Below are 17,033 nucleotides of genomic sequence, written 5' to 3'. Positions count from 1 at the left end.
GAAAAAAAAGAGAATTTTTAGGAAAAAGCAGGATTTTTTTGTGGGATGTTTTTCAGAGCTGTAACTCCCCAACCCTTGCAGGCCTCATCCCATTTTTAGGCCTCTTTGTCCTGTTTTAATCAAGGATGGGGCAGGGGAAAAAGGGATGGACAGCAGGAATAAAGAATTCCAAGGATTTAAATAAATATTCCAGGAAAAAAAAGGGAATTTTCAGGAAAAAAGCAGAAATTTTTTGTGGGATGTTATTCAGAGCTGTTAATCTCCAACCCTTGCAGGCCTCATCCCATTTTTGGGATAATTTCTCCCATTTTTAGGACAATATTTCCCATTTTATTTTGCTTTTATTTGCTTTAATTTGATTTGTTTCTGTTTGATTTGATTTGATTTGTTTATATTTGTTCTTTATTTGGTTTTATTTGATTTTATTTGGGTTTTGTTTTATTTGTTTTGGGTTTGTTCATTTTTTATTTGATTTTATTTGGGTTTATTTGGGTGTATTTTATTTGGTTTTATTTGATTTTAATTTATTTGGTTGATTTGATTTGATTTGATTTTGATTTGATTTGATTTGGTTTGGTTTAATTTGGTTTTATTTGATTTTATTTGGTCTTATTTTATCTTATTTTATTTGGGTTTATTTTATTTTTATTTGTTTTTATTTGGTTATTTTTTTATTTGGTTTTATTTGGGTTTATTTTACTTGGGTTTTTTTTTGATTTTACTTTATTTTATTGGCTTTGTTTTATTTTATTTTGCTTTATTTGGTTTTATTTGATTTGATTTTTGTTTGGTTTTATTCGTTTTGATTTGCATTTATTTGTTTTGATTTGATTTGATTTTTGTTTTATTTTATTTTATTTTATTTTATTTTATTTTATTTTATAGGTTTTAGTTGGTTTTATTTTATTTGGATTTATTTGGGGGGGTTGGGTATTTTTGTTTCGTTGTTTTATTTTGTTTTATTTGGGTTTATTTGGGTTTATTTTTTTTTTTTTTTATTTTATTTTATTTTATTATTATTTTTGGTTTATTTTATCTTTATTTTTATGCTTTATTATTTTTATTTTATTATTTTATTATTATTATTTTTATTTTATTTATATTTTATTTTATTTTTTATATTTTTTATTTTATTTTATTTTATTTTTTATTATTATCTTATTTTAATTTTTATTTTATTTTATTTTGTTATTATTTAATTTTTATTTTATTTTGTTTCATTTCTTTCATTTTATTTTATTTTTATTCCATTTTCATTTCATTTCATTTTACTTTAATTTCACATTATTTTATTTTCATTTTATATTATTTTAATAATTTTTATTTCATTTCATTTTACAACTAAAATATTTATTTCTTTACCTTAGGGCTTGGAGCGTTTTGGCCTGAACAAAATCCACGACATTTGGAAGCTCAGGCAAAACTGTGAGTCCTTTAATCCTCTTTTTCCTAATTAATTTTCAGTTTTTAATAATTAATTTTACATTTCCTAATTCATTTTTAGTTTTTGATAATTAATTTTACATTTCCTAATTCATTTCCGGGTTTTAATAATTAATTTTACATTTCCTAATTAATTTCCAGGTTTTAATAATTAATTTTACATTTCCTAATTCATTTGCAGATTTTGATAATTAATTTTACATTTCCTAATTAATTTTCAATTTTTAATAATTAATTTTACATTTCCTAATTCATTTCCGGGTTTTGATAATTAATTTTACATTTCCTAATTCATTTCCAGGTTTTCATAATTAATTTTACATTTCCTAATTAATTTTCAATTTTTGATAATTAATTTTACATTTCCTAATTAATTTCCATGTTTTGATAATTAATTTTATATTTCCTAATTCATTTTCAGTTTTTGATAATTAATTTTACATTTCCTAATTAATTTTCAATTTTTGATAATTAATTTTACATTTCCTAATTAATTTCCATGTTTTAATAATTAATTTTACATTTCCTAATTCATTTCCGGTTTTTGATAATTAATTTTACATTTCCTAATTCATTTTCAATTTTTGATAATTAATTTTATATTTCCTAATTAATTTTCAATTTTTGATAATTAATTTTACATTTCCTAATTCATTTCTGGGTTTTGATAATTAATTTTACATTTCCTAATTAATTTTCAATTTTTGATAATTAATTTTACATTTCTTAATTCATTTCCAGATTTTGATAATTAATTTTACATTTTCTAATTCATTTTTTCATTAAAACCTGATTTTTTAATGGTTGGGGGTTATCAAATTTTAGGCAAATTTTTGTCAAATTTATTTCAATTTTTTGTCAAAATTTGTCACATTTTTGTCAAATTTTGTCAAAATTTTGTCAAATTTTGTCAATTTTTTGTCAAATCTTTCAAATTTTGTCACATTTTTGTCAAGTTTTGGCAAATCTTTGTCAAATTTTATCAACTTTTTGGCAAATTTTTGGCAAATTTTTGTCAAATCTTTGTCACATTTTGTCAAATTTTTTTGTCAAATTTTTGTCAAATTTTTGTCAAAATTTTGTCAAATTTTTGTCAAATTTTATCAAATTTTAGGCAAATTTTTGTCAAATTTATTTCAATTTTTTGTCAAAATTTGTCACATTTTTGTCAAATTTTTGTCAAATTTTATCAAATTTTTGTCAATTTTTTGTCAAAATTTGTCAAATTTTTATCAAATTTTTGTCAGATTTTATCAAATTTTTATCACATTTTTGTCAGAATTTTGTCAAATTTTGGTCACATTTTGTCCAATTTCTGTCAAGTTTTTTACCAAAAATTCGTCAAATTTTATCAAATTTTAGGCAAATTTTTGTCAAATTCATTTTAATTTTTTGTCAAAATTTGTCACATTTTTGTCAAATTTTTGTCAAATTTTTGTCAAATTTTATCAAATTTTTGTCAATTTTTGTCAAAATTTTGTCAAATTTTTGTCAAATCTTTCAAATTTTGTAAAATTTTTGTCAAGTTTTGGCAAATCTTTGTCAAATCTTTGTCACATTTTTGTCAAAATTTTGTCAAAATTTTGTCAAATTTTATCAAATTTTAGGCAAATTTTTGTCAAATTTATTTCAGTTTTTGTCAAAATTTGTCAAATTTTTGTCACATTTTTGTCAATTTTTTAATCAAAATTTTGTCAAATTTTGTCAAATTTTATCAAATTTTAGGCAAATTTTTGTCAAATTTATTTCAATTTTTTCTCAAAATTTGTCACATTTTTGTCAAATTTTTGTCAAAATTTGTCAAATTTTTGTCAATTTTTGTCAAAATTTTGTCAAATTTTGTCAATTTTTTGTCAAATCTTTCAAATTTTGTAAAATTTTTGTCAAGTTTTGGCAAATCTTTGTCAAATTTTATCAAATTTTTGGCAAATTTTTGGCAAATTTTTGGCAAATCGTTGTCATATTTTGTCAAATTTTTTTGTCAAATTTTTTTCAAATTTTGTCAAATTTTTGTCAAATTTTATCAAATTTTAGGCAAATTTTTGTCAAATTTATTTCAGTTTTTGTCAAAATTTGTCAAATTTTTGTCACAATTTTGTCAAATTTTTTTGTCAAAATTTGTCAAATTTTGGTCAAATTTTGTCCAATTTCTGTCAAGTTTTTTGCCAAAATTTTGTCAAATTTTATCAAATTTTAGGCAAATTTTTGTCAAATTTATTTCAAATTTTTGTCAAATTTTTGTCAAATTTTGTCAATTTTTTGTCAAATCTTTCAAATTTTGTAAAATTTTTGTCAAGTTTTGGCAAATCTTTGTCAAATTTTATCAAATTTTTGTCAGATTTTTGGCAAATTTTTGTCAAATCTTTGTCACATTTTGTCAAATTTTTTTGTCAAATTTTTTTCAAATTTTGTCCATTTTTTGTCAAATTTTTGTCAAAATTTTGTCAAATCTTATCAAATTTTAGGCAAATTTTTGTCAAATTTATTTCAATTTTTTGTCAAAATTTGTCACATTTTAGTCAATTTCTGTCAAAATTTTGTCAAATTTTGTCAATTTTTTGTCAAATCTTTCAAATTTTGTAAAATTTTTGTCAAGTTTTGGCAAATCTGTCAAATTTTATCAAATTTTTGGCAAATCTTTGGCAAATCTTTGGCAAATCTTTGGCAAATCTTTGGCAAATCTTTGTCACATTTTGTCAAATTTTTTTGTCAAATTTTTTTCAAATTTTGTCAAATTTTTGTCAAATTTTATCAAATTTTAGGCAAATTTTGTCAAATTTATTTCAGTTTTTTTCAAAATTTGTCACATTTTTGTCACATTTTTGTCACATTTTTGTCACATTTTTGTCAAAATTTTGTCAAGTTTTATCAAATTTTAGTCAAATTTTTATCAAATTTATTTCAAGTTTTTGTCAAAATTTGTCAAATTTTTGTCAATTTTTGTCAAAATTTTGTCAAATTTTGTCAATTTTTTGTCAATTTTTGTCAAAATTTTGTCAAATTTTGTCAATTTTTTGTCAAATCTTTCAAATTTTGTAAAATTTTTGTCAAGTTTTGGCAAATCTTTGTCAAATTTTATCAAATTTTTGGCAAATTTTTGTCAAATCTTTGTCACATTTTTGTCAAAATTTTGTCAAATTTTTTTCCAAATTTTGTCAAATTTTATCAAATTTTAGACAAATTTTTGTGAAATTTATTTCAATTTTTTGTCAAAATTTGTCACATTTTTGTCACATTTTTGTCACATTTTTGTCATTTTTTTTGTCAAAATTTTTGTCAAAATTTTTGTCAAAATTTTGTCAAATTTTTGTCAATTTTTTGTCAAATCTTTCAAATTTTGTCACATTTTTGTCAAGTTTTGGTAAATCTTTGTCAAATTTTATCAAATTTTATCAGATTTTTGGCAAATTTTTGTCAAATCTTTGTCACATTTTGTCAAATTTTTTTGTCAAATTTTTTTCAAATTTTATCAAATTTTTGTCAAATTTATTTCAGTTTTTGTCAAAATTTGTCACATTTTTGTCACATTTTTGTCAATTTTTTTGTCAAAATTTTGTCAAATCTTATCAAATTTTAGGCAAATTTCTGTCAAATTTATTTCAATTTTTTGTCAAAATTTCTCGAATTTTTTGTCAAAATTTTGTCAAATTTTGGTCACGTTTTGTCCAATTTCTGTCAAATTTTTTGCCAAAATTTCGTCAAATTTTACCAAATTTTTTGGCGAAATTTCAGGAAAATCACTTCGAGAACCTTAATTACCCCCCTTCATTAAAATCTCCCCCCCCGGCAGCGGCGCTCGGCATCGCCGATCCCTTCGTCGCGAGCTGGGCCCGGCGCGGCGGCTTTGGGGCGCTGAAGGAATACGCCGAGCGCGCCGACGACCGCGAGCTGGAGGTGAAGATTTCCATCGTGGAGAAGTACGGCGACAGGATCCCCGAGCTGGTGGCCAGGATCCGGGAGTTCCACGTCTCCCGGGAATCCCTGGCGGGTGAATGACGAAACAAACAAAAAAAAGAGCGGGATCGTGGGGGGTTTTTTTGGTCCTAAAATCGGCTTTTTTGGGGGGTTTTCGAGGGAGAGAGGAGAGGTGGGATGGGAGGGTTTGGGGATTGTTCTCGTGGAGCTGGGGAGAGCTTCCGGAACGTTCCAGGAACATTCCAGGAAAGAGCTTCTGGAACGTTCCAGGAGAGCTTCCGGAACGTTCCAGGAGAGCTTCCGGAACGTTCCAGGAACGTTCCAGGAGAGCTTCCGGAACTTTCCAGGAAGAGCTTCCGGAACGTTCCAGGAGAGCTTCCGGAACGTTCCAGGAACGTTCCAGGAGAGCTTCTGGAACATTCCGGGAGAGCTTCCGGAGCGTTCCAGGGGAGCTTCCGGAACGTTCCAGGAGAGCTTCGGGAACGTTCCGGGAGAGCTTCCAGAGCATTCCAGGGGAGCTTCCGGAATGTTCTAGGAGAGCTTCCGGAACGTTCCAGGGGAGCTTCTGGAGCGTTCCAGGGGAGCTTCCGGAACGTTCCAGGAGAGCTTCCGGAACGTTCCAGGAACGTTCCAGGAGAGCTTCCAAAACGTTCCAGGAGAGCTTCCGGAACATTCCAGGAACGTTCCAGGAGAGCTTCCGGAACGTTCCACGAGAGCTTCTGGAACGATCCAGGAGAGCTTCCGGAGCGTTCCAGGAGAGCTTCCGGAATGTTCCAGGAGAGCTTCCGGAACGTTCCAGGAGAGCTTCCGGAACGTTCCAGGAGAGCTTCCAGAGCGTTCCAGGAGAGCTTCCGGAACGTTCCAGGAGAGTTTACGGAATGTTCCAGGAGAGCTTCTGGAACGTTCCAGGAGAGCTTCCGGAATGTTCCAGGAACGTTCCAGGAGAGCTTCCGAAACGTTCCAGGAGAGCTTCTGGAATGTTCTAGGAGAGCTTCCGGAGCGTTCCAGGGGAGCTTCCGGAACGTTCCAGGGGAGCTTCCGGAACGTTCTAGGAGAGCTTCCGGAGCATTCCAGGAGAGCTTCCGGAGCGTTCCAGGGGAGCTTCCGGAACGTTCCAGGAGAGCTTCCGGAGCGTTCCAGGGGAGCTTCCGGATAGTTCCAGGAGAGCTTCCGGAACGTTCCAGGAGAGCTTCCGGAATGTTCTAGGAGAGCTTCCGGAACGTTCCAGGAGAGCTTCCAGAACGTTCCAGGAGAGCTTCCGGAACGTTCCAGGAGAGCTTCCAGAATGTTCCAGGAGAGCTTCCGGAACGTTCCAGGAGAGCTTCCAGAACGTTCCAGGAGATCTTCCGGAACGTTCCAGGAGAGCTTCCAGAACGTTCCAGGAGAGCTTCTGGATAGTTCCAGGAGAGCTTCCAGAACGTTCCAGGAGAGCTTCCGGAATGTTCCAGGAGAGCTTCCGGAGCGTTCCAGGATAGCTTCCGGAATGTTCCAGGAGAGCTTCCGGAATGTTCCAGGAGAGCTTCCAGAGCGTTCCGGGAGAGCTTCCGGAATGTTCCAGGGGAGCTTCCGGAATGTTCCAGGAGAGCTTCCAGAACGTTCCAGGAGAGCTTCCAGAATGTTCCAGGAGAGCTTCCGGAATGTTCCAGGAGAGCTTCCAGAATGTTCCAGGAGAGCTTCCGGATAGTTCCAGGAGAGTTTCCGGAACGTTCCAGGAGAGCTTCCGGAGCGTTCCAGGATAGCTTCCGGAATGTTCCAGGAGAGCTTCTGGAATGTTCCAGGAGAGCTTCCAGAACGTTCCAGGAGAGCTTCCAGAATGTTCCAGGAGAGCTTCTGGAATGTTCCAGGAGAGCTTCCGGAACGTTCCAGGAGAGCTTCCAGAACGTTCCAGGAGAGCTTCGGGAACGTTCCAGGAGAGCTGCAGAGGGGCTGGGGACAAGGGACAGGACACAGGGAATGGAAAAGGGGAGATTTTGGGATCTTGGGAAGGAATTCCTGCCTGGGCTGGGATTGCCAGAGCAGCTGTGGATCATCCCCTGGATCTCTGGAATGTCCAAGGAAGGATTGGAGCAGCCTGGGATCGTGGAATTATCCCTGGAACGAGCTCTGAGCTCCCTTCCCACCCAAACCGCTTCAGGATTCTGGGATTTGGGACACTCAGAATCCATCCCGAGGGATTTTTCTGGAAAATGGGGAGAGGAAAGAGAGGGGAAGGGAAGGGAGACCCTTGATGGTGTCCTGAGATTCCAAGGGAAGCCCCTGGATCCATCAATTTCTTGGAGAGGAGATGGATCCAACCTCAGGCTCTGGAGCCGGGCTGGGAGAGCTGGGAATGTTCTCCTGGAGAAGGGAAGGATCCAGGGAGAGCTTCCAGAACATTCCAGGGCCTGAAGGAGCTCCAGGAGAGCTGCAGAGGGGCTGGGGACAAGGGACAGGACACAGGGAATGGACTGGGATTGGAAAAGGGGAGATTTTGGTGGGATCTTGGGAAGGAATTCCTGCCTGGGCTGCAATTCCCAGAGAAGTTGGATCCCTGGAATGTCCAAGGCAAAGTTGGCCACTGAGGCTCGGAGCAGCCTGGGACGGTGAAATCGTGGGACCTCTGCCCATTTGGGATTCCCGTTGGGATTTGGAGAGAGAAAATTCCTGAAATGCCCAACGTTCCTCTTCGGGAACGTGGCTGGAGCTCGGGATCCCAACCTGGAATCTCCCCTGGGGCAAAATTCCCTTCTCCCACCCGGATTCCCCACAGGATTTTGCTCCCGATTTAAATCTGGGTGAAAAGGCAACAGCTGCAGAGCGACAGGAAACAAAAAAATGCCATTTTTGGCACCAAAGGCTGCTCCTTTACCCTGGATTCCGGGGTTTTTTTTCCCAGATTTCCTCATCGGGACCGTGCACCAAGCCAAGGGCCTGGAATTCGACACGGTTTGGGTGGCGGACGACTTCATGCAGATCCCTTCTGTCAGTGGAGCTTTCCTGAGGAGGATGAACGTGGACCTGGGTGAGGGAGCAGCTCCGTGCGCAGCCCGAAAAACGGGAGAGGAAAAGGTGGAGGGCGGGAACGGAGCTGGGAAGGGGCCGGAGAAGCTGAGGGAGCTGGGACAGGGGCTCCTTCTGTGGAATTCCATGCCCAGGGTGGGAGGAACTGGATGGTTTTAATGTTCCTTCCAATCCAAACCATTCCATGATTCCAGAAGCTGGATCCAGCACGCTCCAAACCCCGATTCCACCACACAGAATTCCCCTCTGAATTACAGGGATTGGAGCAAAAGCGCTTGTGGTCATCAAGGATTTGTCTTGGGATAAATCAGTGCAGATCCAGGAGATCTCCTTGGCAGGAATGGGGGAAAAAAAAGAGACAAAATTCCTTGGGAATAAACTCATGGGATCGAGGTCTCTCCAGCCCCTCATCAGGCAGGGCAGGGCAGGAATTCCAGCCCCTTGGCACCTTCCCAGATTTCATCCTCCACCGGAGCTTTCCCTGGAATGCTGGGATCAGCTTGGGGCTGGGGAACGGAGCTGGGAAGGGGCTGGAGAAGCTGAGGGAGGTGGGAAAGGGGCTCCTTCCGTGGAATTCCGTACCCAGGGTGGGAGGAACTGGATGGTTTTGATGTTCCTTCCAATCCAAACCATTCCATGATTCCAGAAGCTGGATCCAGCTCGCTCCAAACCCCGATTCCACCACACAGAATTCCCCTCTGAATCACAGGGATCGGAGCAAAAGCGCTTGTGGTCATCAAGGATTTGTCTCGGGATTTGTTGGGGATAAATCAGTGCAGATCCAGGAAATCTCCTTGGCAGGAATGGGGAAAAAAAGAGGCAAAATTCCTTGGGAATAAACTCATGGGATCGAGGTCTCTCCAGCCCCTCATCAGGCAGGGCAGGGCAGGAATTCCAGCCCCTTGGCACCTTCCCAGATTTCCTCCTCCACCGGAGCTTTCCCTGGAATGCTGGGATCAGCTTGGGGCTGGGGAACGGAGCTGGGAAGGGGCTGGAGAAGCTGAGGGAGGTGGGAAAAGGGTTGAGCCTGGAGAAAAGGGGGATCAGGGGGGAGCTGGGAAGGGGCTGAGCCTGGAGAAAAGGGGGATCAGGAGGAGCTGGGAAAGGGCTGGAGAAGCTGAGGGAGCTGGGGCAGGGGCTCCTTCTATGGAATTCCATACCCAGGGTGAGTGGAACTGGATGGTTTTAATGTTCCTTCCAATCCAAACCATTCCATGATTCCAGAAGCTGGATCCAGCTCACTCCAAACCCCGATTCCACCAAATCCACCTTGCTCCAAACCCCAATTCAAACAGAATTCCCCTCTGAATCACAGGGATCGGAGCAAAAGCGCTCGTGGTCATCAAGGATTTGTCTTGGGATAAATCAGTGCAGATCCAGGAAATCTCCTTGCCAGGAATGGGGAAAAAAAGAGACAAAATTCCTTGGGAATAAACTCGTGGGATCGAGGTCTCTCCAGCCCCTCATCAGGCAGGGCAGGGCAGGAATTCCAGCCCCTTGGCACCTTCCCAGATTTCCTCCTCCACCGGAGCTTTCCCTGGAATGCTGGGATCAGCTTGGGGCTGGGGAACGGAGCTGGGAAGGGGCTGGAGAAGCTGAGGGAGCTGGGACAGGGGCTCCTTCTATGGAATTCCGTGCCCAGGGTGGGAGGAACTGGATGGTTTTAAGGTTCCTTCCAATCCAAACCATTCCATGATTCCAGAAGCTGGATCCAGCTCGCTCCAAACCCCGATTCCACCACACAGAATTCCCCTCCGAATTACAGGGATCGGAGCAAAAGCACTTTTGGTTATCGTGGATTTTTCTGCCCAATTCCAAAATCCCAGCCAGAGCCCTGGAGGAGAAGGAGGTGGAAAATAAGAACTCAGCCTCTGCCCTAAATCCTCCACCTTGCTTTCTCTCCATTGCCGTGTTCCAAACCCTCCAGCTCGGAGTTTTGCACCCTGTGCTGTCACACACTCCTGTTGAACTCCACAGCCACAATCCCAGCGCTGGGATTTCATTTTGGAGCCTTTTCCACGGCCTCAGGTCAACGCAGCGTTTGCTTGGGGGTCAGCGCAGAAAATCCTGGGATTCTCAGTGCTCAGGAAAACGGGGATCTGGGAGCAGAGCGCTGCCTTTGCACCGAGGGAGGAATGTGGGATGAGGCAGCAAACACCGGGGCTGCAAATTAATTCCTGCAAATTAATTAATTCCTGCAAATTCATCTGTGATCGGGATACACAAAGCAATCACACGGAGACGAGAGATTTCGCAGGGCTGAGTTGTTCCTCTGAGCGAGCTCAAGGCTGAGCCAAGGCCAGAGCCCCTCTGCCTGTTTATTTCTTACTTTTTATACATTTGTGGGTCTGGCTGTGGATTGGCTTCTGGAGTTTTCACCCCTCAGCCTCAGTGGCCAGACCAACTGTCAGTTACAATTGTTTTTAGGTTAGAAATGTGCAAACAAAGGGCAAAGAATGAAAAACAAAGGATTTGTTTATATTATTTCTGTGAGAAAGGCAGAAACTGCTCCTAATATTGTACAGTAGCTAAAAAGTCTGACTCCGTTTTATGACCAATTAAAAGGCTTTAAAAAACTCAGAAAAACCAGGGTGACATCAATCCCTGCAAATTCCTGCTTTCCCGGAGGAAAACCCCCCGCCGTCTGTTACCCTGGTTTTTCTGAGTTACTTCATTAGCCTTTTGATTTTCATAGATGGAGTCAGATCTTTTTAGTTATTGTACAATATTAAGAGCAGTTTTCTACCTTTCCCACAGAAGTAATATAAACAAATCCTTTGTTTTTCATTCTCTGTCCTTTGTTTGCATATTTCTAACCTGAAAACAATTGTAACTGACAATCGGTCTGGCCACTGAGGCTGAGGGGTGGAAACCCCAAAAAGCCAATCTTCTGCTAGACCCAGAAATGTACAAAAAGTAAAAAAATAAACAAAGGGGCTCTCTTCTCTGGGCTTTCAGCTGTGAGCTGGGATCAGAAGAACCTCTGCCTTGCCAAATCTCATCTGTGTGTGACTGCTCTGTGTGTCTCTGTGACAGCCGTCCTTCCGAGCCTGGAATCCTGGAATGCTTCTCCTTGGGATGCACCTTAAAGCCCATCCAATCCGTGGACACCTCTCAGTATCCCAGCGTGTTCCAAGCCTCATCCAGGCTGAGGAACCCGGGAGCTGTTCACCCCTAAATCCCTGGATTCGCTCCTCCCTCCCAGGCAGGACCCCTGAGGACGAGTGGAACCTGCTCTACGTGGCCGTGACGAGAGCCAAGAAATGCCTGCTGATGTCCAAATCCCTGGAAAACCTCCTGACTCTGGCTGGGGTGAGTGAAACCTTCCCCAGCAGAGGGAATCCTGCTCTGGGGTGATTTAAGGCACCAGAGGGTTATCCTAAAATCCATCCTGATCCCAGGATTCGTGCCTTGGGCTGCTCCTTGTGCCGGTGTTTACCGGAACGGCAGGAATCGCTTCTGTTCCTGCTTTTTGCTGCTCCATCAGAGATTCCAGCGGGAAGACAGAGGATTGCAGTGGGGTTTTTCCATAGTTCTGGCGTTTGGATGATGTTTTCCACAGATCCTGGGGTTTTATCTCCATGGAAGGGTGGAGGGGCCCTTTTCCCTGCCTGCAGGGCCTTCCAGCTTTTCCTTTCCTTTCCTTTCCTTTCCTTTCCTTTCCTTTCCTTTCCTTTCCTTTCCTTTCCTTTCCTTTCCTTTCCTTTCCTTTCCTTTCCTTTCCTTTCCTTTCCTTTCCTTTCCTTTCCTTTCCTTTCCTTTCCTTTCCTTTCCTTTCCTTTCCTTTCCTTTCCTTTCCTTTCCTTTCCTTTCCTTTCCTTTCCTTTCCTTTCCCTTTCCCTTTCCCTTTCCCTTTCCCTTTCCCTTTCCCATTTTCCCTTCCCCTTTCCCTTTCCCATTTCCCTTTCCCATTTCCCTTTCCCTTTCCCTTTCCCTTTCCCTTTCCCATTTTCCCTTTCCCATTTTCCCTTTCCCATTTTCCCTTCCCATTTTCCCTTCCCATTTTCCCTTTCCCATTTCCCTTTCCCATTCCCTTTTCCCATTTTCCCATTCCCTTTTCCCATTTTCCCTTTCCCATTTTCCCTTCCCATTTTCCCATTTTTTCCCTTTCCCATTTCCCTTTCCCATTTTCCTTTCCCATTTTCCCTTCCCCATTTTCCTTTCCCATTTCCTTTCCCCTTTCTTTTCCCATCTCTTCCCTCCCTTGGCTTCTGCTGGAGTTTTTTCATCACCAGGAATTTGGGATTTTGTTCCTTCTCTAAATCCCATCATGTTCCAAGTCACTTCCTTAGGGGTTAAAAATTTTATGGAACCACCTTCAGCTTCCCTCAGCTCCCTCTGAGAGGAGCTCTTCCCTTTTTCCCGTGTTTCCTAGGAGCGTTTCCTGCGGGTGGAGCTGCTGAGTGAGGCTGGGAAGGACAAGGGCGGAGCTCCCATCACTTGTTGTATGTCGGGATGTACAAAATCCCTGGAATTCAGCTCCGGGCTGGTGGTGAAGAAACTCCCGTTGGCTCATGTACGGTCACTTCCCTGGGGTTTGGGGTGTGGGATTTGGGATTTGGGATTTGGGGTTTGGGATTCGGGAGCCTTCCCCAGCCATTCCAGCCCTGTTCTGAGCAGGGATCTCAGCTCCCAATCCACTTCCTTGTGCCCACAACCAGGGGTGAATTCCCAGGGTAATTCCAGGAGCAAATCCTCTCCATCCTGAACATCCCATCCTCAGCTGGATCCAAATTCGGGGTTTTGCTGTCAGATCCCACGTGTGACTCCTGGACTCCGTGGAATATCCATCCGTGTGGGATTGGCACAGCGCCCCAGTGACAATCCCAACTTTTGGGGCCAGGTTTGGGCTTGATCCCACCTGGATCCTTGTCCGGAGGGTGCTGGGAACGCCGAGCTCCGCAGGGAACACGGGGTCCATCTGTGCAGCTCTGCGTCCAGGACAGCAGGGAACGGCCTCAGGCTGTGCCAGGGCAGGTTCAGGCTGGATTTGGGGGAAAATTCCTTCATGGAAAGGGTTTCCAGGCGTGGGAATGGGCTGCCAGGGCAGGGCTGGGGTGGAATTCCCGTCCCTGGAGGGATTCCAAATCCACGTGCACGTGGCGCTTGGGGACGCGGGTGACCTTGGAGCAGTTGGACTCGATGTCCTTAAAGATCTTTTCCGTGATTCCGTGTGGGATTTCCTTGCTTCGGGCACATCGTGGCTCCTTTCCCTGGATGTGGCAGAGCTGGGAAAAGCTGGGAAGCCGAGGTTGTGTTCCTGCAGCTTCCTCTTCCCTGAAATCTCCTCTTTTCCTCCCACAGAGCGACGGCAGCCGGGATCCCGGGGGATTCCTTTGCCAGGCTTGCACCTGGCAGTTCTTCGGCCCGCTGACGGCGCTCACCTCCTTCCCAAAGATCCAGAAAGAGCCAATCCAGCTCTAACAGAGCCCTCCAGCTTCCCAGAGCCGTCCTGGATGTGGGACAAATCCTCTCGGCACATCCCAGCTCCAAAATCAGGCAGATGGAGCGGGATTTCGGCCCAGCTCCAAATTCCAGGGGGATGTTGGAGCAGGATTTCGGCCCAGCTCCAAACTCCAGGGAAATGGAACAGGATTTCAGCCCAGCTCCAAAATCAGGTGGAGCAGGATTTCAACCCAGCTCCAAATTCCAGGGAAATGTTGGAACATGATTTCAACCCAGCTCCAAATTCCAGGGAAATGTTGGAACAGGATTTCAACCCAGCTCTAAATTCCAGGTGGATGGAGCAGGATTTCAGCCCAGCTCCAAAATTAATTGGATGTTGGAGCAGGATTTCAGCCCAGCTCCAAATTCCAGGCAAATGTTGGAGCAGGATTTCAGCCCAGCTCCAAAATTAATTGGATATTGGAGCAGGATTTCAGCCCAGCTCCAAATTCCAGATGGCTGGAGCAGGATTTCAGCCCAGCTCTAAATTCCAGGGAAATGTTGGAACAGGATTTCAGCCCAGCTCTAAATTCCAGATGGCTGGAGCAGGATTTCAGCCCAGCTCCAAATTCCAGGGAAATGTTGGAGCAAGATTTCAGCCCAGCCCCAAATTCCAAGTGGAGCAGGATTTCAGCCCAGCTCCAAATTCCAGATGGCTGGAGCAGGATTTCAGCCCAGCCCCAAATTCCAGGTGGATGGAGCAGGATTTCAGCCCAGCTCCAAATTCCAGGCAAATGTTGGAGCAGGATTTCAGCCCAGCTCCAAATTCTGGGTAGATTTTGGAGCAGGATTTCAACCCAGCTCCAAAATTAATTGGATATTGGAGCAGGATTTCAGCCCAGCCCCAAATTCCAGGTGGATTGGAGCAGGATTTCAGCCCAGCTCCAAAATTAATTGGATATTGGAGCAGGATTTCAGCCCAGCTCCAAATTCCAGGTGGATTGGAGCAGGATTTCAGCCCAGCTCCAAAATTAATTGGATATTGGAGCAGGATTTCAGCCCAGCCCCAAATTCCAGATGGATGGAGCAGGATTTCAGCCCAGCTCTAAATTCCAGGGAAATGTTGGAACAGGATTTCAGCCCAGCTCCAAATTCCAGGGAAATGTTGGAGCAAGATTTCAGCCCAGCTCTAAATTCCAGGTGGATGGAGCAGGATGTTCCCAGCTCCAGAGAAATTTCCAGGCTCCCTGGGGATGATGTGATGCCTTTCCTCCAGCCCTGCCTCATCCTCCAGGAGCTGGGATCGGGATATCCAGAGGAATCTGCACTTTAGGAATGGGATCAGACAGAACAGGGTCCCCTCTCTTCCCCCTGTCATCCCAAATATCCCATCCTGGATTTCCCATTCCTGGAAATCCCTCCGAGCCACTGGAAAAAAAGAGGAAACACAATGCTGGAAGGTATCCAGAGAAGATTTATTTCTTGGAAATGGACTGTTCCTCTCCAGCCACGGGAGGAAATCCTCAATCTCTCCCAGTGAACTGATTTTCCATCCTGGCAGCCAAGGGGTTTCCCTGGATTCTTTCCCTTCTCCCTGCAGCCATCCGGGAGGGAAAAAATGAGGCAGCAACGAAAAAATTCCTCTGCTTTGGTTTCAGCCAAACTCAGGGACAAACTACAGAGGGATTCCCAATCCTAAAATTAAATTTATAGCCCAAAAAAAAAGCCTTAACACTTCTTTTGTGTCTCTTCCCTGCCCTCAAATATCCTTTATTTCCCGGGAACGCTCGGGTGGATCACGCTCAATTCCAGAGCCGGTGCCATGGGAAACCAAAACTGAAAGTGGTTTTGGGAATCTCCCTTTTGCATCCTTGGTTTTTTGGGGTTTTTTTTTTTCCCATTCATGGAGCTGCTTCCCTCCCTCTCCTTTCCCTTCCAAAAGCCGACTCCAGGAATGCGTTCCCAGCCCGGGCAGGAATTCCGGCAAACTCCTGGACGTGGATGGAAGCGCAAAGCCCGGAGCGGGCGTTGGATCACGCAGGGCTCCCTCCCAGCCTCTCCTGCTGCCTGAGCATCCCGGTTCCTTGGGAATGGGGATGTTCCCAGTGCCCTCCCTGCCGCACAGCCCTGCATCAGAACAGGACAAGAGCAGCCGGGAAAATCCAGGGAATTTCAGCTCTTGGATCCCGGCCGCTTCCCGCCGGAGGATGGGAATGGACCCTTCATTTCCGTGGTGCTGGATGGATTCATCCCGATCCAGCCCTTCCCACCATCCAGCTCAAGGATCCGCCGCTCTGAGTGGGATTTTATATAGAAAATATCTTTATTTGCACAGAAAAAAAACGGGGATTTCCGGAGTGTAAGGAAACGAGTGGATAAAACCGGGATGAGTGGATAAAAAAAAAAAAACGCCGATGGATAAAGGAAAAACACGCAGAGGGAAAAATCTTCCCTAAATTGTGTTATTTGAGTCCTTGATGGTTTCTGCTCCAGCTTGGATTCCCCGTGAGGCGGTGGGGATCCAGAGCCGGGATCGGCGCTGGAAGTGCTTCCAGAGGATCCCTGAGCTGATCCCTGAGTGTGAGCCTGGCACGGTCCCAACACCTTCGGCTCTGCCCTGTGGCTGGAAGAGAGCAGGAGAGGGATGGGGATGTGGGGGAATGCTGGGATTGGTCCCTCTCCATCCAGTTCCTGGGATTTGGGACAAAGGCAGGAAAGGGATGGGGATATGGGGAAATGCTTGGTTAACTCTCTCCATCCATTTTCTGGGATTTGGGACAAAGTTGGGAAAGGGATGGGGATGTGGGGAAATGCTGGGATTGGTCCCTCTCCATCCAGTTCCTGGGATTTGGGAGAAAGGCAGGAAAGGGATGGGGATGTGGGGAAATGCTGGGATTGGTCCCTCTCCATCCAGTTCCTGGGATTTGGGACGAAGGCAGGAAAGGGATGGGGATGTGGGGAAATGCTGGGATTGGTCCCTCTCCATCCAATTCCTGGGATTTGGGAGAAAGGCAGGAAAGGGATGAGGATGTGGGGAAATGCTGGGATTGGTCCCTCTCCATCCAATTCCTGGGATTTGGGACGAAGCTGGGAAAGGGATGGGGATGTGGGGGAATGCTTGGTTAAGTCTCTCCATCCATTTTCTGGGATTTGGGACAAAGTTGGGAAAGGGATGGGGATGTGGGGGAATGCTGGGATTGGTCCCTCTCCATCTAATTCCTGGGATTTGGGACAAAGTTGGGAAAGGGGTGAGGGTGTGGGGAAATGCTGGGATTGGTCCCTCTCCATCC

At 43.1% G+C, this 17,033-nt stretch overlaps 1 protein-coding gene across 1 annotated transcript in view; it reads left to right on the top strand.

Moving 5' to 3' along the window:
• The window catches only part of FBH1 (F-box DNA helicase 1), a 40,451-nt gene extending 23,966 nt beyond the window's left edge, over positions 1–16,485 (top strand). The window contains exons 9-14 of the mRNA XM_040061431.2: positions 1,368–1,425; positions 5,234–5,431; positions 8,234–8,359; positions 11,564–11,670; positions 12,734–12,874; positions 13,663–16,485. Coding sequence (XP_039917365.1) covers positions 1,368–1,425; positions 5,234–5,431; positions 8,234–8,359; positions 11,564–11,670; positions 12,734–12,874; positions 13,663–13,782 — 750 coding nt within the window. The 3' untranslated portion in view covers positions 13,783–16,485. The remainder of the gene's footprint in view (positions 1–1,367; positions 1,426–5,233; positions 5,432–8,233; positions 8,360–11,563; positions 11,671–12,733; positions 12,875–13,662) is intronic.
• The last annotated feature ends 548 nt before the right edge of the window (positions 16,486–17,033 follow it).

Source organism: Hirundo rustica, chromosome 4 (genome assembly GCF_015227805.2).
Source record: "Hirundo rustica isolate bHirRus1 chromosome 4, bHirRus1.pri.v3, whole genome shotgun sequence".
Lineage (NCBI taxonomy): Eukaryota > Metazoa > Chordata > Aves > Passeriformes > Hirundinidae > Hirundo > Hirundo rustica.
The sequence above is the reverse complement of the archived record's forward strand: the minus strand, read 5'-3'. Positions and strand labels throughout refer to the sequence as shown.